Source organism: Lagopus leucura, unplaced genomic scaffold (genome assembly GCF_019238085.1).
Source record: "Lagopus leucura isolate 7727_CA_CO unplaced genomic scaffold, USGS_WTPT01 Super-Scaffold_1, whole genome shotgun sequence".
Taxonomy (NCBI): Eukaryota; Metazoa; Chordata; class Aves; order Galliformes; family Phasianidae; genus Lagopus; species Lagopus leucura.
Genome location: NW_024962250.1, coordinates 12,154,351 through 12,178,977, shown reverse-complemented (window position 1 = coordinate 12,178,977; position 24,627 = coordinate 12,154,351). Strand labels below are relative to the sequence as shown.

Sequence of the window (24,627 nt, the reverse complement as noted above, 5' to 3'; positions counted from 1 at the left end):
AAACTTCCATACTAATACTAGCATGACTTATAGAAAAAAGAACCAGTTATGTTCTACCACTTCCATTATTCTGTCAATTTAATTATACCTGATACCCTCTGTTCAAGAGAACATGGGTTATCTAAAATTTTTTTCCAGCTGCTTCAAGTCCCAGCATATAATTCTGATCAAAATCTAATGTATGTGAAATGATGGATAAATGGAGTAAGCAGCAGGCAAACAAAGGATAAGCTTTGATGAGGATTTTACACTATTACCTGTAAAACTGCTAAACCCAAAAGTCTCGGATAAAACAGTTGTGTTTCAAACAGTTGTTTCAGATTTCAGAAGCATTACCTGTTGCAGGATTGTAACTTTTTTTTTTTAATGAATTGCCTATATATGCATAACAAATGCAACATTTCATTTCGCTAATCATGGTAGATACAGGTGCATGATAAATAGGTGCTGCATCTCCCATCCATTGTCATGAATTATACTGTAGTGGCATAGGCATTATCTCAATAATGGTACTCATATGAACTTAGATTAATGAATCTGTTACACAAAATGTGTAAAATTACTTAAAATAGTAGAAATATGTAGATTAGTGGTTCCAGTATTGTTATATCTGCCTTGAATATTCAGTCTGTCTATATTTTCAAACATTAGTCTAAAATACAGAAGATTGTCAACTGCATCTACAGCCTTTTATGGATCATCATAAACTATCAAAACCACCAGAGCGATCTGCTGTATTATCATTTGTGTCATTATTTACCTGTCATCAGTATTCTTATTTTGTTAGTTAAAAAGCATTATAGCACAGCAGTGCTTGCAAACAGTGCTGGTGAAACTGTGTGGACTCAGAACTGCCCACAGGTCTGAGGGGTTTCGATGTCCTAATCAGTTCAGCAGGTTTGTAGTAAGAATGGAAGGGCAAATGGAAGACTGTTTCCCTCCTACAAAACTCAGTAGCTCACAGATGTGTATCTACAGGGACAGTCTGTCCTACCAGATTAATTGGAATGGGGGGCATGCAGAGAGAGAACAGTTCTGGAAATCCCAGCGGCAAGTAAGAAAAATGAGGCTGTTGACCTCTGAATAATTGGTCAGAGGTTTTCTCTTGGGCCAACACATCTTCATGTTCATCTCCTTCCCAAGAAACGATTTATAGCCATGGAAGTCTCCTCAGTCTTATTTCACCCTTCAGTCACTCTCAGCAGCAGCATACTGCTTTTCATGTTACAGACCAATTAACTGAATGATTCACAGCAGGGAGTTCAAAATAGGTTTAGATTTGGCTCCTCCTGTAGGGAGAAAAAGGTTATGTAAATGCTACCTAAAGAGGAAGAAAATGGGACTGAGAACTACAGAGCGACCATATAGACAAGCTGGACATTTCTGTATCAATCTGTGAATTGTATATTATTTTCTCAATTCCATTTCCAGATAGTCATGCTTATATTAACAGACTTTTTTTTATTTAGCACTGAAGAAAACTTTCAGACACAATCCTGCTTTGGAGAGCTTAGGACACACTTGAGAGCGCTAGTCAAGAGCCATCAGCACAGACTCTGTGAAAAACTAGACCACAGGGAGCAATGATTTTCTTCCTATAGAGTTGAATAGCTGAGGATTAGAATTTCCTGGAAGACCAGTGATGTTTTTAAGAGGAGCTGTGACTAACCATAATGGATGGATGGAAACAGACATTTTTCACCATTCCATTAACTTGACCCTTTTTACAGAAAGGAGCATAGGTCATTGTAAATCTTGCAGGAGAGGTGCAATATTGTGCAAGAGAAAATGCCTGAGATGAGGCTATGCTTGACAGATTACTTCTGGTTTTAGTCAGTGATTAACATAAAAATGCATTATCAGTGATGAAGGTGAGGGGTAGAATCCTGTACTGCCCTATTGCAGTACGTGTGAGATCTCGGTGACCTTTAAAAGAGCTTCTGTGAAATTGGTGCATTAATATGCTTTCTGAGAAGCAATAATCTCTTCACAGTGCCTAGCACAGAAGGAGAAGACAGCCCTGTCTTTTCCCCTGTCATCTTTATTAAGTTCATCTGACCAAATTCCCAAAGGACAAAAAGGAAATGAAATATAAGAGCAATGCAACTGATTATAAAAACAAATGTTACTGCATCGTAAATTTGTTTAAACACTTTCATCACTGCACCTCAAAAAAATTAACTTCATATGGTAATAAATTCCAAAAACATGGATATTTACTGTGCATTTTATCACCATAAACACTATTTTCTGACATGTATGGCAGACATTTCTTTCCTATGTATGCATTTTTTTTGTCATTTTTGAGGCTGAAAAACTGTATTTTAAATGGGTGAATTTTTTATGCAAAACATTTCTCCATTAAAATTTGCTGCTAAAAGACTGATTATTTAGTAAGTTCAAAACAATATTACTTATTTGTAATATACCTACAGGAATATGCAAAAGAGCTCCCACACTCCCAAGGCGTAAGCTTTGCTTTTTGCAACACTGGTTTTTATAAAAATCAAACCACCACACTGGACAGGATTATTTTCACTTTTAATCATATTCAGTGTAAATAGCTGCATCTCAGCTATTCATCAACAGCTCCTTGAATAATCCATGGTGAGAATTCTGTTTGAAAAAAAATAAAAAAAGTATTTCTTTCATCTTATTAATGTTAGATGCTTACTTTAAAATGACATCAGTCTTACTCAGAAAGCATATAAACCATGGCATGTTGCAAGTGTGAACTCTTTTTCCAGTTAATCTTTGCATTTTATGTTTTTCTCAAAGGATGTTAGATTTCCTTTACACTTAGAAAAGGGCCAGTATTCAATCAAATCCAAACTCAGTGATTTCTTGGGGTACAGTGAGCATTACTGTGGTAAATTAGGTACAATCCATTTACAACCTTTCCTAGTGCCTTTGTGCCAAAGAACAAAATACAGCAGCCTTTGAAATACACACACTCCAAAGGAATATTCACATTTCAGACATTACAGCTGCACTGAAATGGAGTAGAATAATGGACAAGGCAAACACAGCTATGTACATTTGAAACATTGGCCACCTGTCTAGAATTTACAGATGTCTAACAGCTTCCTGTCAAAAGTCGTGGAGTGTATCATTGCTGTGCATGAGCAAATAATAGTGCTTAGGCATTACTACTTTGAAGTTCTATGGGTAGCTATCAAATATGTGCTAATCATACTCAGTCTGAGAAGTCCTGGACACAGTCCAGTGTTGCATACGGAATATAGTCAATCTGTACAGGAATTATAAATGTTGACATGCACAGAATATGTTGGATTGATCACAGCTGTGTGTGTCATGTACACTAATCACAGTAAAACTCAAATAAGTTGGCCTTACTAAGACATTGTGTGGAGCAAACACATTCCAGCAGTAAAATCTCAATTTGTATACAGCTTCCTTTAGCTGCACTTTATCACAAAGATTTTTGTTTTCGTTATGTATTTCTCATATGGTTGTGGCCAAATTACAGTTTGACTCTGGACTTTGTACATTTGTGTTAAAATAGGCTTCCTGGTGTGAAACATTATCAAAATCACATCACTTGTTTTATTCTGGTATTTTTCTGTTCTTTGTATTCTTCTAGTGAAACTTTTTGATGTACTGCATCTTTACATAATTGTAGAGCATTATATATTTTAGTCTTTGCTAAAGAGACCTTTGCAAAAGTAAATATTCTTTGTGAACTGACATTGAACTGTCTCTCATTATGAGGAAATCTGCTTAAAAATCAAGCAGCAGGTTATATGAGAAACTCAGAGATTTAGGAAGGGACCTACAGTGACCATCTAGTCCAGCTGCTTGATCTCTTCATGTCTAACCAAAAGCTACAGCATGCTATTAAGGGCATCATCCAAATGCCTCTTGAATACTGACAGGTTTGGAACATCAACCACCTCTCTAGGAATTCTGTTCCAGTGTCTGACCGCTCTTACAGTAAAGTTTTTCCTGCTATCCAGCCTGAACATCCCTTGGTGCAGCTGTGTGTTCTTCACTCGTATTCTATCACTGAATAGTGGGGAGAAGGAAATGCTGCCTCCCTCTCAATTTCCTCCCACCCAGGACAATCTCCATATCTTTTCTGGGGACTGAAGTTAGACTAACAGTTTCTTGGATCTTGTCCTGTGTCCTTGTAGGTCAGTATGGCAATGGCTTCCAGTCACAGAACATGTAAAAAAAAGTAAAAACGAAATTCAACCTAAGGATGCAAAAATGTTTATTTCCAGACATGTAGTAGATTTTTGCTCATGTAAGTTTCTAAAGGTCTCCATTTATGTGTGAATTTATGAGCCAATCAGAATACCACCATATTGCTCCACCTGAAAGCCATGCTTGTGATAGAAATCTAAGGAAAAATGAAGCTACCTTATATGTGACCTAAAAGCCAGGTTCCTAATGATTTTCAAAGGTGTTGGAGTTTGTTCCTGTCACTAGCAGTATAACAAGATACATGCCATATGGAAGAATTTTATTCTTTCAGATTACCTTCATAATGTTCATATCATTTAAGATTTTTCTATTCAAAACCCAATTGTTTTATTTTGTTTTTCAGCCAACTCAAACTGTAATGCCAGGTCAGGTAATGCGAGTTACAACCGGTGCTCCAATCCCTTGTGGTGCTGATGCAGTGGTGCAAGTGGAAGATACAGAACTCATCAGGGAATCAGATGATGTGAGTCACAAGTTAAAACTCATTTTGCTTTTGCTTGCAGCAGCATGTTGCTCATGGTGCAATCCTGTAAATATGAAAGAAAGTACTGTAGAAGACCTTTTCTGTTTATCTTAGAAGTTCAAGGAGTTTCATGTCGGTTCCTAGTAGCAATTCTGTTTTTTAAACCATAGTAACACTACCACAGGCATGCTTGTCCTGACCTTGATTTTTCTTTGTGGTTGTTATCTGCTGGTACCAAAGTTTTTGGGAGCACGATTGAGTGAAGAGCGAATGCCTCTCAGAGATCCATAGAATCATAGAATCACCAAGATTGGAAAAGACCTTCAAGATCATCTAGTCCAACCATCCACCTACCAGCAATATTGCCCATTAAACCATGTCCCTCAGTACAACATCTGAATGTTTCTTGAACACTTCCAGGGTCCACCCACTTCAGTGCCTAACCACTCTTTAAAGAAGTAGTATTTCTCTTTCCTAAGGTTCAACCTGAATCTCTCCTGATGCAACTTGCGACCATTCCCTCTAGTCCTATCACTAGTTACATGGGAGAAGAGGCTGACCCACATCTCACCACAACCTCCCTTCAGGTAGTTGTAGGGAGCAATAAGGTCTCCCCTGAGCCTCTTCTTCTCCAGACTAAATAATCTCCCTCAGCGGGTCCTCGTAAGGCCTGTGCTTCAGACCCCTCATCAGCTTTGTTGCCCTTCTTTGACCATGCTCCAGGGCCTCAGTGTCTCTCATGTAGTGAGGTGCCCATGACTACAATCCAGTTTGAGCGTGAACTGTATTCACATTTTGAAATACACAGTAGTGGCAATTAGACATTATATTTGCTTCTTTTGTACTGAGCTCATGTTCAGCAGCAGATCAATCTCCCTTACACACAGGTCACTCCAAAAGTAATGTCTCCTACTTATTTCCATGAAAACTACAACAGATACAAAGAGCTCAATAACACTATTTGATAGAGAACATTCTTAGCTACAGAACACTCTTTTTCAGTGTAGTCACTACCACTAGCTGTGCATTTTCACCAGCAAGAAACAAAAGCCTGCATGCCGTGCTCATACAAATCTGCACCAGTGGAACTGACCCACTGTCACAGTCTCCACTACTGAAACACATCACCCACTGCCTCATGGTGCTCATATCCACTGTTTAGTCTCCATAAGTTTTCAGCAAGTGTCAGTGAATGTCAATGGGTGCCATTTTTTCCAAATGGAGGAATTCAGTGCAACACCTTTGCCTCATCCACACTTCCATGTCAAACACTGTTTGATCAAACTGCCCCTCTGCTGCCATCTGTTGCACCAATAAAGTGTAACAGGATATTGGTAGGAAAGTTCAACCTCTACTGCCATACCACTAACGTCCACCTCTGACATCATGGTACTATAGCACTAATTGTGTACACACAGTTGTCTCAAAGCACAATGCGTTTTTTTTAATGGAGCACGGGGGATGTCTATAGGTAACTGTATCCCAGTTTGTCTTGACTACCTACATATTTTTCTCTCTTTCCATGTGTTTGGAGAACTCTTTCTGAAACATTACCTTCACTTAGCCAGCTGTGATTTCAGGACTCTACTGTCATGTTTGCCATCATCTGTCAGTTTTACCAGCAAGTAGATGTCTCTTCTTTACACAGATTCCGAGTTCAGTTTTGGAATGAAATGTATGCGTGGTCTTCTGCTCATATCAGCCTTTGCTCTGCTGCTGTTCTGACAAGCTGTTCCACTTCAGCATAGCTACATGCTAGCATTGCAGATGGAGCTGGCATGTAAGCACATGAATTCTAGCATTTGCAGCTGAGGAAGACAGCGAAAACTGAAACATATTCTCATTACTTTTTTTCGTGCCTTCTTACTGTAAATACATCGATTTTTATATCTGATGAAGTCTGCAAGCTGTCTTGTCTGGCCTTCTTCCTAACACAGAATTTCTTGCGTCAGTCCTGCTGTGAGGTTTCAGATGTGTATGTGTAAACTGTATTTTCTTGTAAAATATGTCACTGACTTTACCACTTGTTAACCATTCAATTTCCTCTACTGAACAAGTTTTGCTTGTGGCCATTGCCCACATTATCATTACAAGATTATCACATTGCATAGCAGTATACATGATAACATGTTATTTCCTACTTTCTTCTTGGATGACTGTGGATGACTATCATCCTAGATTCCACAGTTCACGAGTGTGTTTTCTGCATGTGGGAATAGATTATATGGCTGTGTGCATACATAAACTCTGTATTTCACAGCAAATGGTCAGCCAGCTTCACTGTCGTTTTCCTGCTTTTGAGTGTGAGGTAGAATCCTTCAATTTTTGCTTTTCCTTGAATATGCTACTCTGCTAATCCTGTAGTTAGTACAATTAGTTAACATGTTATTTTCATCTCCCTTTTTTATGCCTGGCTGGCTATATATTTGAAGAAGGCTTTTCTTTTTCACTGTTAAGAGCTTCTTCAAGGCTGGGATTTAACTGAAATGAAATCTCTCACATCTGAGAAATGTTGTTCTGAAAAGACAGAGCACTTTTAAAAGTGGCTCTTTGACCTCTAGTTGTGATAGCAGTACTTAAACACCATAGCAGGGATTCCCCAAATGGCTGTCAAAATCACAGGCCTGAAAGGAATAACATCTATTCAGCAGGAAGAAAAATTGTCATCAGCTTGCCAGATGTACCATCATTGAGAAATTAATCCTTGAAAGATCATTTCTAAGCCCTTTTTCTTTGAGTTTTTATCTCACTTTCTTGAAAAAAAGGAGGTTAAAGTGATCAATGAAATAAGAGATCCTGCTCTGAGACTGAACATCAGTATGCTGACTGTTAACAGCTATCAGAGTGAACCATTCAGACGCAGTTCAAAATATGTTAATTTACAGCACGAGCCTTACTGCCTGATTCACACCAAATGGGAGATATTCTCAATATAAAGTCATATCTTTGTGTAGTCCCTATTTCTAGCCACCATGAATTATCTTGTGTTTATAAAGCATTCTGGGACATTCATCAGTTCCACAGATAACAATCTCTGCACATCACCCAATTGTCTACAGTCATACTTGCCATGATTCTTTTCAAACTTGGGGTTGCTAAATTTCTCAAAAGCATTTTTTTTCCTTGTTTCCCATAATCCAGGGACCCTAAGGAGGACTTTTTCTATTACTTAAATGTATCAGATGCACTTGTCTTGATTCCCTAGAAACTGCCTAACTATTTTTAAAATGTTATCAAAGCTATGGAAAATTCACATTTGACCTACCATCCCCAGAGTGTCATGAAAAGTGAAATAGTTACTAGACTAACTTTTCTTGCAGATTTTCATCACAAGCCTAAATGATCTTTTACAGATTCAGACAGAAATAAGGAAGATATAAGAGAGTGTCTTAGGCTCTAGCACAGCAATTTTGGACACTAGCTGCCAAAAATAGTCTTTTCTCTTAAACAGGAGGGACAGATATTAAAAAAACAGAATTTGTGTTGACAGTGTATTTAGATATACTGTGGTAAAATAAGAAATAAGAAGTTTTCAGAGTTTGTCGGTGTTCTTCATTTTGTGGTTTTCAGGGGTTTAAATATAGCTACTTTCACAAAATACAAACAGAAGCATAGTTTGCCACAGCATGTTATCCTTAACTTTGGGCTTTTTCTTTAAAGCTCTGAGGCATTTGATTTGAACTCAGAAAATGCAGTCTGTATTACCTTAAAGAAAAGAAAGCAAATCCAAGTGTCCAATACAACACTGTCTTCCCTGCATAGTATTCCAAATGGCAATGACTCACCTTTTTTTCCCATCATAAGACTAGTATCTGATTTATACATTTGAGGAACTTGAACTATGAAATACTGCATCATAATGTAAAAATACAACCTGTGCCTGCTTAAGTACTTGTAGATTCAGTGCCCCTGACAAGCTGGCCCAATATCAAATTTGAGTATATTTATCATAAAACCATTTGCAGGTTTGTAAATTAAATATTAATGGTATAGGTCACATACCATTTATTGACACTGAATGAAACATTAAACTGTTGAAATTCTGGAAAAGTAACCAGAAAAATTCAAGTAGGCATCAGACTTTTCAGGACACTCTCCTGTTCACTGTAAATAAAGATGATGAATAGGCCTCTTTCTGGTAAGTACAAAGTTCTCAAATAGAAGTTTCCACTACAAAGATGAAGATCTTGAAACAGTTAGAGCTTGTATCGTCTGCCTACTTTTTTGTGGATGTAGTGGCATTTTGTCAGTCAAGTGCTCTTTTAGAAATGCCATCTTTGATATAAGGTTGGCTGAGAGGAAAGAAACCACGTGGTAGACCACATCAACAAATATAGGACATCAAAACATAAAGGTATATAAACACAGGGGTCATAAAAATGGCAGGTAAAACTATGCATTCAGTGTTGGTCCTTCCTTACTGAGCTCATCAAAGATGAACTTCTTATAAACTTCTTTAGCTTTAACATCTATTGTTGCACAAATCAGGAAAACAGTAATACTTAAATCACAAGATCTCAGTGCGATGAGTACTGTGAGCTGCCTGGAAATCTGAGATATCAAAACCGCTTAATCTTGTTTGAATAACTCTGCTGACCTTACATGGTCTCCTTGTTTTTACAGGGCACTGAAGAGTTAGAAGTTCGAATCCTGGTGCAAGCCCGACCAGGCCAAGATATCAGGTCTGTAAACAGCCTGTTTCATGAACAGTAAAAATATCTGTAAGGAAAGAAGGGCTGATGGTGATTTTTGCAGTCATTGTTTAGCCTTAAGTACTGCTGATATTTTGACAATTTGACTAATGATCATCCTTGAGCACTTCTCATCTGACGCCAGACCAATCAAGCAAAGCTGCTTTCATTCTCATTCTTTTTTTCATTTTATCTGTGCTACTATTTTCAGACCTATAGGACATGACATTAAAAGAGGTGAATGTGTGCTGGCTAAAGGAACTCACATGGGTCCATCTGAGATTGGTCTCTTAGCCACTGTTGGAGTAACTGAAGTAGAAGTTAACAAGTTTCCAGTGGTTGCAGTCATGTCAACAGGGAATGAGGTAAGGAAAATAACTTCAGAATCAAGGTCTGAATAATTCTTACCTTCAGAAGAAGAGGAATGCTGTTTTGGATAATGATTTCCAGTCTATTTTGAAATAGACTGGCTTTTTGAGCTATCGTAACTCATGCTGAGACAACTCAGCTCATGCCAACATGAAGTATGAAGCCTGTTGTGCTTCCTTCTCCACAGGATCATAGGTTCTTGCTCTCTCACAAATCTCCCACACTGTATTTGCCAAAATTTTGGTAATGCATCCAGCCTTGTGCCGGCTGCTTTCTTCTTGCCAACCAGAGAGGAGAACCTGTGGGGTACTCAGGGCTATAATTTACTGCCAGTCATGACTGGAAGAGTAATTTCTTTTGAGCAGCACTCCTTTGTAGCTGTTATGTAAATAGAAGGTAACGTGTCTCTGAAAACTGAATGATACTGCAAATGCCCTTCTTCAGGATTGTATCTTAGTATTTTCATTATTTGTAGCCCATGTTGAAGTTCAGACAAACTCCACCAGCCAAAGCATCAAAACACAACCATTCTCAACTTTTGTTTATTCTCTACCTTACTATCTAACATTATTGCTGATATATTATTATCTACCTCCCTATGTTCTACAAAAGAATTCCTAATGTATGTAAAATGCATGTTTACATATGTATGTTTTGTAGTAGAACTTCCAAAATACTCATATAAGAACAAAGCTGTTGTTTCTATTTTCCAAGGTAATTTGAATTACATCGTCATTATAAAGCTTCAAATTTTAATACTTTTAAATCTGGATAACAACATCACTGAGGTTCCTATAAAACCATTTAAGTACAAGAAGTAACTTGGACACTTAAAATTTTGGTTTGATATACACTGTTTGAGATTAGAAGATTAGTAACTATAAAGAGAAAGCAGGTTTTGCCCACATGGACCAATAGAAACTAAGCAAAATGGAGAATTACACTTAAATTTAAATTCACTAAATCACTTTTTGCACATATTTTACAACGTCCTCTGACAATGTCCTGTCCAATCTGAAGAAGAAAATTCTCATTCATTTAAAGAAACAATGATCTGAGGAGATTGACTAATAGTATTCCTGGTTTTATAGCTACTGAATCCTGAAGATGATCTCTTGCCAGGAAAGATTCGAGACAGTAACCGCTCAACTCTCCTAGCTACTATCCAGGAACATGGCTATCCAACAATCAACTTGGGAATTGTGGGAGATAAGTAAGTACAATATGTTAGTACGGATGTCACTTTGTATTCATGTGATTCACTTTACAACATTTGTGAAGAAAAAATATGCCAGAGAAACTGTCACTCATTTTAAGTATCACTGAGTTGTGTCAGTGCATGTCTTTGAGGAGACATTTTACTCTTTTCATTAAGAAATATTAAGAATAATAATTTGATAAACTTTTTATTGGATGTCATTTATCTTATTTTACCTTCCGTTTGTTGAAATATTTATTACAGCTGCAAATTGATTTTATTGCTGCAGTGTCATCACAAGCACTGTATTTAGTACGTGTGAAAATGCACCTCTGTGGAGATATTCCTATAAGAACTATACTTTTTTCTGAACCAGTAAAGGGAGACTGAAGATTTCTCTCAAAGTTTATTTTCCAGGAGAAAATTAAGGAATAATCTTTTGTCAAATGTTGAGACTTGCTAGAAATAGGTTATTCCTTGTGGATGATTAGAAGTAAGGCTAGATCAGAAAAAAAATATTGAATCTCAGCACCTATATCTCACCTTGACTGATGACAGAATTCCCAAGCAGGGAGACAAAGATTCTGCTGGGGAACAGCTTTTTTCAAAACCAGTCTTCCCTAATGCACATCTCTAGCTTAACAAAAAGTATATGAATGGGCCAACCAGTGTGTGATTTTATGATATCTGAACCAACCTGAATGATGCCTGCAGGAAATGCAGTTTTATTTGAAATCTTTGTACACAAAATGTGATACAACAACTGCAGCAAACCCTTCTGGATACTACCTCTGCATCCAGACAGCACTATTGTTTCTCTGGCCTGACAGAACTCAGTAAGACCTTTGACACGGTCCCTCACGACATCCTTCTCTCCAAATTGGAAAGATATGAATTTGGTGGGTGGACCATTCAGTGAATGATGAACAGGTTGCAAGATCATACCCAGAGAGTGGTGGTTCATGGCTCAATCTCCAGATGGAGATCAGTGATGAGTGCTGTCCCTCTGGGGTCTGTACTGGAATCAGTGCTCTTAAATATCTTCATTAATGACATCAACAGTGAGATCAAGTAGACCCTCAGCAAGTTTGCAGATGACGCTAAGCTGTGTGGTGTGGTCAAACATGCCTGAGAGATGGGATGCCATCTAAAGAGACCTGGATAATCTTGAACAGTGAGTCCAGGAAAACTTCACGAGGTTCAACAAATCCAAGTGCAAGGTTTTGCACCTAGGTCATGGCAACCCCCATTATCAGTACAAGCTGGGAAATGAAAGAATTGAACATAACCCTGCTGAAAAGGACTTGGAAGTAGTGGTGGATGGCAAGCTGGACATGAGCCAGCAGTGTGCCCTCACAACCCAGAAAGCCAGCCGTGTCCTGGGCTGCATCAAAAGAAGCATGGCCAGCAGGTCAAGGAAGGTGATCCTGCCCCTCTACTCTGTGCTCGTGAGACCTCATCTGAAGTACTGTGTCCAGATGTGGAGTACAGGAGAGACATGGACCTGTTAGAGCACGTCCAGAAGGGAACCACAAAAATGATCTAAGGGATGGAGCACCTCTCTATGAGGACGGGCTGAGAGAGCTGGGGCTGTTCAGCCATGAGAAGAGAAGGCTCCGGGGAGACCTGATAGAGGCCTTTGAGTATCTATCTAAATCAAATTTGCTGGGAAGTCAATACCATCAGGTGTAAAGTCTAACGTAGGGTCATCATGCAAAACTGTAGTCTTTTACTTAATTGCTTTCAAGAAGAATCCATAGAGATTCATGGGCACAGAATGTGTGTAAAAAATAATTAATTTTGAAATCTCTCAGTAATAGGTACAAACAGTTTTAGTGATGTAAGAGCCAAGTATGTTTGTTTGTTTGTTTTTTACTTTTCTAGCATAAATACGTGTTATAACCCCTTTTTTACTTGTTGGATGAGAGCTGAAAAACAGCAAACATATGCATGCGTCAAAGGTAGACAAGTGTTGCAGTTTTGCTTTAAGTTATGAGAGAGATTGATGCTTCTGAACTATCCCTAATAAAATCTCTGTGTCTTGAAATAATATTATCTAGACCCTGTGGAGAAGGACCTAGGGGTCCTGGTGGACAAGAAGCTGGACATGAGCCAGCAGTGTGTGATTGCAGTCTGGAAGAGTAACTGTATTCTGGGCTGCATTAAAAAAAGGGGTGGCCAGCAGGGAGAGGGAGGAGATTGTCCCCCCCTACTCAGCTCTTGTGAGGCCCCATCTGCAGTACTGCGTCCAGGCCTGGGGCCCCCAGTACAGGAAGGAGATGGAGTCTTGGAGCAGGGCCACTAAGATTATTAGGGGTCTGGAGCACCTTTCCTATGAGGACAGGTTGAGGGAACTGGGATTGTTTAGCTTGGTGAAGAGAAGGCTCCAGGGAGACCTCATTGTACTTCACTGTATACACTCCCTTCAAGTAGCAATAGGGGACTGACTTTTTACAAGGATGGACAGTGATAGGACAAGGGAGAATAGTTTTAAACTGAGACAGGGGATATTTAGGTTAGATATTAGGAGGAAGTTTTTCACACAGCGGGTGGTGACACACTGGAACAGGTCACCCAAGGAGGTTGTGGATGCCCCAACCCTGGAGGCATTCAAGGCCAGGCTGGATGTGGCTGTGGGCAGCCTAGTCTGGTGGTTGGCAACCCTGCCCATGGCAGAGAGTTGAAACTGGATGCTCTTTGAGGTCCTTTTCAATCCAGGCCATTCTATGATTCTATGAAAGGTAATGAAAGATTCTTTTTAAGCTTTCAGTTTCATGCTTGGGGGGTCATTTCTGCAGAGGTAGTTACTTTTAGTTTAGAGAATAGAAGTAGTGAGCCTCCAATTCTAGAGTGATTTTGTAATTTGTAGAAAGTTTTGAAAGCAGAATTTGTTATTGTTGACTTAGTGAAGAATCCTCACCACCTGATATAAGGACCTTATAAGTTTTTCACCTCCCTTTCTCACACCAGCATACCCTGTTCATAAATTTACATAAAGCACATCTGCAATCAAATGTAAAATCTGATTACACAAATAAATTTGATAACCAGTATAATGTTATTTCATTAGATAGTAAAGTTACAGAGACAGTGTTCTCTGTGTGGATATTTCAGTATTTATCTTTCTGACTAACACGAGTGCCTTGATGGAGTACCACAGTGCTTGAAAAATGCAAGAGACTTACCAAAGAGGTCTTATGAAGGATACAATTATGATTTTTTGGTTAGCATGTCTGTGGAAAAGATGAACAAGCCTTTAGTGTCTGCTAAATGGTTTACAGAAGTTAAACCATAGATTGTATATGTTTGCATGTGCTCATGCATATGTGCGGTTTATTTTGTACATATTAACATATGTAAATAGAGAGTGAAAAAAGAGGAAGATTCTATGCCTGCTATACGTACAGAACAGATGTGGTAAAAACACTAGGAACTTATGAACTTCCCCAGAAGGAAAAACTAGAACTTGTAATACTTTCTTCAAAGTCCTCACTGTTATGTATTTCCCTGTTGTTTCATTGTTGGGGCTTATATTTTTAGCACTTTTTCCTACTTCTTTTTCTTTATACATTTTACACTGAGTAAATTTTTACGTCTTACAGGGAGCAGCTCCATACACCATAAGCATTGAAGCCAATAGGAAGCATAGTTGAGTATCATTATTGCCATAACAGGTCAATTTTCTAACAAGGTTGGAAATTCTGTCAGTCATATATAAGAAGCTAGTACTTAAGCATGAGAATTGTTTTGCAAAGATAAAATTAGAGGTAAGTATTCCTGTGTGTCATTTCAGCATATGAATCACTCAAAGATATTTATTTAAGAAAACAGCACATCCAGCTGAGGTGTGAACACAGTGACAGCTGCTTCAAAGCTCAAGACTGTGATACATGTGAACACATTCCAGCAGGGAATGTGAAAGGATGGAGAAGCATGGTACCTCTGCAGGTGGCTGCAGAATAGTTATGTTCAACTTTAAAATGTCTTTGCATCTTAATTGTACGTTGTTTCAAACAGGCCACTCAAGTCACATTTCTGTATTTTGTATTTTCAACTGAAACCAGTATGTGCTAACTGCTAACCATTTTAACAGTTTCTGAGATTGTCATTGTTTCCATTCTCATAAATTTTATATTGGATGCAGTATTTAAAATTAAAAACACAAGTCCAAAACACACAGATAAAATCTGCAGTTAAAATCGTAAATGCAACCAGTAGAAGAAAAGAACAAACCTGGAAAATAGGTTTATAAGTAACATAGCAAAAGTTATGTTATATAGGTGAAGCTGTCTAAATGCCATTTTCTCTGTCTGTGGTCTTAACACATGAAAACCAAACTGTCTGAAGAACACACATCTCTGAGGTTGAAATGGAAGATATTCCCACAAAACTACGCAAAGTCAAAGAAGGGAGAACCCTTCTGATGTTGTTTTAGCTGCTGTACCTGTGTCTTTGTCTGAATAACTTGCTAAAAATTACAGATCAGCTGACCAGTTCAAACTGACACTCCAGTGTACTTTTGTCTGTTGTCTCATGTAGAAAGACCAGGTTAAAAAAGGCTTCTAATTTCTTTTCCTTTGCTTATAGTTTCTGAAATTATTTGGTTCTGTGGAAACTATTGATAAAACAAGTGTTCATCTCAGTTCTGAGCTGTAGAGCTCTATTAACCCAATGATCAGGATATTTTTGTGTCTACATTTCATTTCTGGTCTTCTTTGTGACCACTGTTTATTTAAAACTGTGATGTTTAGCCATATTAAAACCTGCTGTAGAGTGTGTCTAAAGTTTAGAAAGCCATCTTCCATTTGGACAGATTTCTATCAATGAGAGATTCATTTTATTCAGTTGGCCAAAGAATTTTGATGACATTTGTAATGAATTCAGTTTCTTCATATGTTTTTACCTTTGAGTTCATTTTTCCCTTCTCTGCATTTTTTTCTCTGTTTTTGAATTTGCTTATCATCTTTTCTCAGAGACATATTAATAACATTAGCTGCTTCCAGCCACATTTTCATTTATGGGCTTGTGATTGCACAATGGAGATAGGAAGAATATCTTCTTCATTCAGAAGAGAAATGTAGGAAATTCACTTTATCTGCTCAGTTGCTTTAGAAACTGATCAGAACAATTATAAAATCAACAGTGTTTTTTCTTTTATGTTGTGTGATGAATTTGCATATGGGAGCTCATCTGCATTAGAAGTTATTTTTTTCTCATTTATATACCTCTCTTTTGTGATACATTGGTTGACACAGAGCTCCTGAGTGGCAGGTAAACACCTTAAAAATCACCTTTCTTGTTCTGGTATTACTATACGATATTCCAAAATACAATCTTTGAAAGAGTGTCTTCATGTTCAGGAGGATAACTAAGACCTGACTCATTCAAGAATATAGTCTACTTGAGTCTGTTTGAATTTTGTATCTGTCATCCATAAAGAGGTTTAAGTCTTTTCTAGTTGTGTGGGTTGCATGTAACTACCAGCATTATAATTCAGATGGAACATCTGGAGTCGGGGAGAAGAGAGGGAAACTGCTCTAAAATTTTGCATGCAAGATTGACTTGACATATATCATTATATGAGTTAGAATATGAGTTATAGGCAGAATTAATTCAGACACAGTATCCTAGCTTCTTCTCTGCACCAGTTTAATGTCCTTCTTGGGTACAGTCAAGTACACTTTGAATTGAAATACAAATGTGTTATAATTCTTAATTTGATTTAACAAAGGACTGCAAGGAAAGGTCTGTTGTAGAAAAGGAAATGATTCAAATATTGTAATTTTTTTTTTTTGCTGAATTGGCTTGAGTTCTAGATCTGTTCAAATGATGGCGTTATGAAGTGTGGTCATAGCCTGATGAATCTAGGGATGCTGACTAGTTGTTTGAAGGTAGTTCAGAAAGCAAGGTCCACTCTTTCATCTGTCAAAAGAATATTCTGTTTTTCAAGCATAAACATTTAATATCTGTCACAATCAGTAATAATCAGTAGGGCAAACTTCAGATACTTTGTCATATGTAACAAGTAGTCTCATCTAATTCACATATTGGAATCTGGAAGCACAAAGAAGCATCTGAACCAAGCCATAAGTGAAAAAAAGAACTTCATGAAGTGGGCATTGTGAGCCCAGGGAATCATCTTTACTAGTAGGAAACTTCATTGTGTGACGCAAAGTAAAATTTATTCTGTAGAAGTGACTAGTGCTAGGCTAATGCAGAACTGTGTGTCATTCTTGTAATTGTCCACAATGGAGACCAGGGCTACTTTCTGAATTAGCTTTTCTAGAGTGATAAGACAATATTAGAGCATGACACTGGACAACAAATAGATAAAGAGGACAAAACACAGTGAAAGTCCTCCCATATTTGCAATTGAAAGAGCTTGGAACTGTATTTATTGGAGAAAAATAAAACCAGTTGTAATTCACTGTGTCACTCAGGCACATCTATAGAGTCAGGTGAGCTTCTTGTAGAAGATCTTTGTGACTGCTTGAGTATTATTTAGATTTCACAGCTTGCCAGAAAAATTTCTTTATGTTTGAAACTGCTTTCCATATGATAATTAAAGCAAAAGCTGGGATTGCCTATGAAAGTCTTTTGTATCGCTTCCTGAGATACAGTGACCATATACCAAGAATGAAAGACTGACTTTGTTCTCCGACAATGAATAGACGAAGAAATGCTGGACTGAAGTCATTTCAGAAAATGGCTATCTTAAGAAATCTGACAGAAAGAGACTGACAACTAAACTTACAACCTGAATGCTTTTAATATTTTTCCATAACTGCCAAACAACTTTAGTAAGCATCTGATCCGAGAGACCCTTTCTGTAATGACCTATGAGGAGAAACCAGGCATGTACTTACAAAGGTGAAAAAGAGGATTTCAGACTCCACATTAATAATGTCAGTCTGTATCCTTAACAGTATAACACAGTACAGTCATATTGGCCCAGTCTTGTGTTCACATCCGTCCATCAGACAGGATCTTTGTGTGCACAGATGTTATTTTTGAAATGATAAACTGCAGCTTCTATGTGCAAGATCAGCTGAGCCTGAGACAGGATCTGGGGGAAGTTTTTAAGGCTCCGATCTGCTGAAAATAAAGGGCTCAGGGATTGCACAATGACTGTTCATCACTGAATCCATTTCAACCTTGAACATTTTATTTTCATTTTTTAATACTGACATACATAAATCGTCATGTCAATTTTATTATTTTACATTTTACATGCAATTGTCTAATATTTTGAGACAATTAGAGAAATATCAAAGTCCTTTACTGCCTAGAGAATATAAAAGTACTTGTCTTTATCAAAAGAGTATAGAACATGTATTCCAGGTACCTAAAAATGATTTCTTCCCAGTGAAATTGACTTGGAAGAGGTATATATAAAAGGAAATGATGACTTCATAAGAATAGAAATTCATAGCAAGACATTGTTTTAAATGTAGTCCCAACTATATTTTTTAAAAGTCCCGTAACTTTTTCAATTTGGGATATTTTTTTCTAATCTTGCCTCGTGGAGTAGAGTAGCTGGATATGGAGCTTCTCATTAACGAAGTGGCATCCCTATTGACCATGAAAATATAAAAATAGGATAAATACAGCCCTTTTTCCTTTGTAGTCAAGAAAGTGACATTTAATATGCCCTGAGACCATTTTCCAGAATAGGAAGCCAGAAAGCTCTCTGCATTATAATTTAATATACCACAAAGTGCTATAGATTTCTATTTGCACCAAATTTTCTTTACCCTATTTTCCATTTTAAGCAGGTACAAGTAAAACATTTTAACAGGGCCCTTCTTCCGTTATCTGTGATCCTCCTTCCTAAATGTCAGGCTCTTTAATGCTTCATTTTGTTTTGCCTCAAAGTCAAGAGTAGAGAAGTTTCTCCATAGCTTCTGCAAGGAAAGATGAACTACAGCGTTGGCATACCCAGTAGACTCTAGCCTTTCCATAACTTCACTCTTCATCCATGTGAGGAGCCTGTCCCAATTATCACAGAACTGTTCCCTTATAACACTTTCACTGCGTTGGCTGGCCTCACAGGGATGACGTATTTCCCATGATTATTTTTGAGTATTCAGAGCTACCAAGGGGGACGTAGCTGGGCAGAGAGCATTACTTTCACCCCAGGAGCCTCTCTCCTTCCCAGGCTCTTTATTATACCCCTTCTGCTTCCTTTACCCTCAGGAAGCCAGATGTTTTTAAAGAAGAAGGGACACAGAGCTTCCAGAACACTGCGGAGACAGGCCTACCAGATTGGTGAGCACCGTTTTTAAAACACTTGGGACGTGGAGGCACATGCATGTTCACAGGCAGACTTGACAAGGTGTCTTGTCAGTGCAGAGCTTTGAGCACAGATTTTACCAATGGTTGCCCATAGAGGAGCAACTGATATTTCATTCCGTCCGTTAAATATTTACGCACCAGTGCATCCGTTGCTCCACAGTGCTGATGGAATTACATTTCTGTTAATAGCAAGAATGTTTATATTACTCATCAGTAGTAGGAGACACCTTTATCCTTCAAAACAGAGCAAATTAGGAATAAAACCGCTTACAGCTATAGTGAAGTACAAGTACTACTCTAGAGAAGTCACTGTTATGACTCTTCATTACTTATTTTTCTGCATGCTTATTTTTCCATTACCATGCTGATCATCTCCAGAGCAGGCTAACTGGAATGTCTGAGAAATTTCTGAACAGTCCGCTATGAAGTTATATACTAGGTCTTATTAAGGGGCTGACTTAATAATACTTGTTAATTTACAGAATTTTATCTCCTATCAAAGGTAAGCCAAAGGGAGAGTAAACCATCTGTAATTTTCTCCATGAACAAAAATTTAAAAATAGTTTCTATTGTGTGATTCATGTGGGAATTAAAAATGGGCAGAAAAATAATGAAAAGCCTACTGAAGGCTAATAACTGAAAATTTCAGTCACGTGAGGATTCTCACTGAGGTTAATTATCCTGGTTTTTTATCAGAAAATGTTGCAGGATTAAATTGTATCTATGTTAACATTTGCTTTGCATACTGTAAAAATAAGTTTCTGTTTATTACTTAATCAATCTGTCATAGCCTTAGCCTTCAAAAGACTCATTCTTGTTCAGCAATTGGTTGGTTATGCTGAAAACATATTGTCATAGATCTAGATCTTCCTCGTTAAATTGACTATAGAGAACAGCTCACTAGCATCTTGTGCTGTACTCTGCATGTCCCAAAAAGCTTAACTGCAATTAGCTGACAAGCACCTGTAGCTTTAAAACATTTTAATTTAATGTGTAGAACATGTATGCCCTTATCAGAATTGGCTTGGAAGCTGGAATTTAACAGTACCTGGTAAACTAGAAATTCCTTATACAATTCTGGTCACGTATCATTACTGACAGACTATCTGGAGGGCAAAAATACTAAATGAGTCTTTGCGTTCTTCTAAGCTGTGCTAGGCCAAAAAAAAAAAAAAAAAAGAGGCTATTAAAAAAAAAAAAAGCCCTGCTACTTGTAGCAGGAGCCAATGAAAAAAATGTTCCTGTTTCTGAAGCAGGAGAAAACACTGTGGTCATTCTCTGGCATGAAAAACATCTTTGTGCTTGAAAGAATATAGCTAAGTACTACAGATAGAAATGAAGTTGTAGTTTCTTCTGTTAACAGCTGTCAAAAAAAAAACCAGTTCAATTGGAACAAGATAAGTCTTCTGTTCCTTCTTTCCACTTAGATCTAATAAGCTATATTTTACTCATCTTTCAGAATTTGTATGTTTTAGTGTACAAAAATAACTGTTGTACTTCATATGACATTTCTTTAAAAGCAAGTATTTAAGACGTAGCTGATTACAAGGAAAACTTTTAGAAGGCCCTTTGGTATTGTCCCTGACCTGTGGGTTCCGGGTCAGTTTTCTCCTAAAGAGACATTTTTCCACATGACTAAGTTTTGATTCTGTAAAAGGCAGTGCTTTTCACAGAAAACCTTTGTTTTGAGGCACTGCCTTTAGGGACTGCTTTTCTACCTGTAGAAATAGAGTCGTGCCTACTGTAGTTCAAGGGCAATTACTCTAATTTACAGTGAGGATTAATTTAGCTCTTACACTCTTACTTAAAATTGAAGCTAAATCAAAATGGTAATAAGGTAAGGAATTCCATTATAACTATGCCACGACACCATGTATCAGATATGTCTGGAAAAGCAAATTCACATACTTCGTGACTGCTCTGAGAAAGAAATAACTGCTAAACTGTATTCAGAGTCACCAGTGAATATCTACAATCATACCTACTGATCAGCAATGCTTTTGGCATTGATTACTGTATTGTGCAGTGTAATCTCCAGACACGTTATTTCAGCCTGACTAAATTGCTGAATATTTTCCACTCCAAAAGTAAAAACTTGTCAGTGAATCCATATAGACTAAGAAAGAAGATAAAATAGAAGTTACTATCTTTAGTATTGAAATCCCATTCAACTTCCCAGAAAATCTAGTGAATTTCTGGTAAGTATTGGAATTGAATCTCTAAGGTTCATTATCCTCAGCTAATAAAATAGCCAGGAATAACTTACTAATTAATAGAAACCAGCAGTTTGCAGATTCTTTCTTAACACACTCCTCTGGACTTAGAGTGAATACTGGTACTACTATGAACACCTAAGCATCATGTTTTTGTCTTCTGACACTGGGGAAATAAGTGTCCAGAACCAGTTGCCCTAAAAAAAAAAAAGGAATCCTTTTACATTTCAATTTACACCAAGACAGCATTCTACTAGCAGCAGCACCAAAGTGCTCACTGGCTAGTACAGTGGCATGGCACCTAAAGACCAGCAGCTACTGTCAAAAATGTGTTCCTTTCAGTCTTAATGAAAAATATCACTGTAGTTCACGAGTGTTTGCAGTTGAATATACACAAGCAGTGGAAATATGTGATGCAGATCCAGCTGTCAATGATGTAATGCTTTCATGTAGGAATATGCTTCACAGTGCATAAGCACCTGGCTTCTACAGTATGGGGCCTTTTCCTGTTACATCCCCACTTCTGTTTCTAACATCCCTGCTCTTTTGTCATTCTGTCTTGCATATGACGGGACCCTTCTGAAACAGTCCATGAAAGCAGTGGAGTAAAGTACATGTAATCCAGATACATTAAGGCATTTGACAGATCTTATGGTAACTTCAATGAAATAGTTGAGCACTTCTAATGGAAGTCTTTTTGAGTTCATAAATGTAAAGATGAAAAAGATAATTCTGAGAAATTGTATTCTTATTTACAGCAGCATCAATTAGAGGAACAGTTAAAAGTAAATAAAGGTTCTTCTGTGGTGCTGTCAGATAAGAAAACTTTCATAGTCACATTAAACAAGCCAAGCACTATGGTAATAATTCCAGCTTTCCTAACAAGTTGGCTTATATTCTTAGGAAGAACATTTTTCATCTGCCCAAAGTGTTCCAGAGAAATACCACAGAAGGGAGAATGAAGAAATGTTATGAGAATATGATGGAATACATAGAAAATTTTGAAACAAATACAGTTCAAGAAGAGTTCCCATATGTTCTAACATACATCATCAAACTTGGATCAGCTTCTACTTTGGACAGCCGTACCAGTCAAAACACAGAATTCCTGTTACATTCAAAATATACTCTACAGAAGTTGGTTTTAGCTGGCTACACCTAATATGCCATCTATTCACTGTCTGCATCCTGCAGATTACTGGTATATAAAATATTCTCAGCCATGAGGTGAGAAGTGGGTAACAGATTTTGTCTTTATGCCCAGCTGCATCCATCTGTTCATTTTGAAATCTGTCGCCTCAAGTGAATGAGCACAAGAAGAAAAATGAGTTAATCATAAAGGATCAAATCTGTATCTCGTGTTTCCTCAAACAGAAGTGACATTGAGCTTGATGAGATCTCCGAGTACAATAAGTACTCTTGGCTTTTTTTCATTTGTTAAATTCCTTCTTTTGGAGGTGTTTCTTTGTGGGTTTTTTTTTTCCTGATATAAAGGTAGAAACTTTGTTGGGATCTTTGCACACAAAAAGAATTTCTAAAAGTTCTTCATTGTTAAATAATTTTGAGATATCACTCTTCTGAGAGATTTGTTTAACAGAAGAGAGATGCAAAACTTAACACAAGCCACTATTTCACACGGACATTATCAGAGTATGCTAAACTCTGGTACCTGCAGATGGCACATGGACTTTTGAAGTTTGTGGTCAGCTGCTGTAGAGGAGCAGTTAATCTACTTTCATCTTCAGCATGATTGGTGTAGAGCCACTGCTAGCACTTCTGCTTTTCACTTTGTGTGCATAAATCTCTAGGTCCTCTGCATCTCTGAGGAGTCATGTTTAAAGAGGTGATTATTTCATCACATTACTGAAATGTATATGATGCTTTCAAATGAAGTAAAACAGTAGGAAAGAAAAAAAAAAAAAAGCTCTGCCTTAGTAATCACAATAAAACACTTCTGCATGCATCATGGTTCATTATGGTGCATGCATCTTTTTGCATGTCCACTCAACATATTTATAAAGCACCGTGTTTTAATGTTGCATGCATCAGTTTAGCAAGTAGACTTTTCCAAAAGGTCTGGATTTATAAAAGCCTGGACTGGTGTATAGAAGAGTATGACTATCAAAAGTGTTTCTATTAATCATCCGACCACAATAGCTGTATATAGCAAAGTACTGAACAAAGGACTGAAAATGACTGTCAGATAATGAGGCTGTTTTGAATGAATGAGATTACTGTGGTGAGAACTAGGTGGAAATGGTCCTGGAAATCAGCAATGAACTACAGATTCTCCACCGTCGCAGTGGCTTGCTAAGTTAGTCCTAACTAAATGCCCTGATTCAGTTTTGCAGGGTTCATACATTTGCAGCAGAGTGGTAGGTGATGCAGCTCACAATTTCTTGTTAATTTGTTTCCTAAATTAAATGATAAAACTGAACAGTTTAATTGCACTTAGCTTAAACTACTGGTGTTAAGGGTTGTATCAAAGAAGAGGTTGACAGATTTATAATTAATAACATAAAGTGCAACAACGGGATCAACAGAAATGCATAAACAGCATAGATTTTATTTGAAAGAGAAAATTATACTGTAATTTGGGATACTTCAGAATGGCACTTAAAACAGAATTCTTTGGTCCTGACTGTACTGTAGTTATTTTCTGATAGAAAGGAAGAAAATCTTGTATGTGGTTTATGTCTTCTTTAATGAGGCTTGTATCATTGTCTAGTTCAAGCTCTTAAGCTCTCGTGTATCTTTTCAGTTCAGTGACTTGGTTACAGCTCAGTAACCAAATGCTGCATAACAATTTTCCACAAACTAGCTTTGATAATCAGAATTTGTCATGAACATAGGAGGTGCTCCTATTCTGGTACACCACTAGGCTTCAAAAGCTCACTTCAAATTAATGAAACCAAGTGGCATGTCAACTCTAATGTCATGTATATGTTTACCAGATTCTACACGTGCTGCTGCCACTGTAACAGTTATTCTCCAACTAATTTCCAGATTGTACAATTCATCTGTTATATAAAAGTGAGTAAAGAGGGCAGGAAAATAGGAGTGGTAAAATAGGTCTGTTTATCAACTGACACAATTAGTGGAGAGTATTAAATATATTTAATAGTACATTAAGATATATTTAATAGTACATGAGCTTTTTATGTAAATCTT

At 37.4% G+C, this 24,627-nt stretch overlaps 1 protein-coding gene across 3 annotated transcripts in view; it reads left to right on the top strand.

The window, feature by feature from the left end:
* The window catches only part of GPHN (gephyrin), a 263,015-nt gene that overhangs the window by 225,845 nt on the left and 12,543 nt on the right, over positions 1–24,627 (top strand). For all 3 annotated transcript variants that reach the window (XM_042865257.1, XM_042865243.1, XM_042865251.1), the window contains 4 exons: positions 4,571–4,690; positions 9,314–9,372; positions 9,593–9,746; positions 10,842–10,963. In XM_042865257.1, coding sequence (XP_042721191.1) covers positions 4,571–4,690; positions 9,314–9,372; positions 9,593–9,746; positions 10,842–10,963 — 455 coding nt within the window. The remainder of the gene's footprint in view (positions 1–4,570; positions 4,691–9,313; positions 9,373–9,592; positions 9,747–10,841; positions 10,964–24,627) is intronic.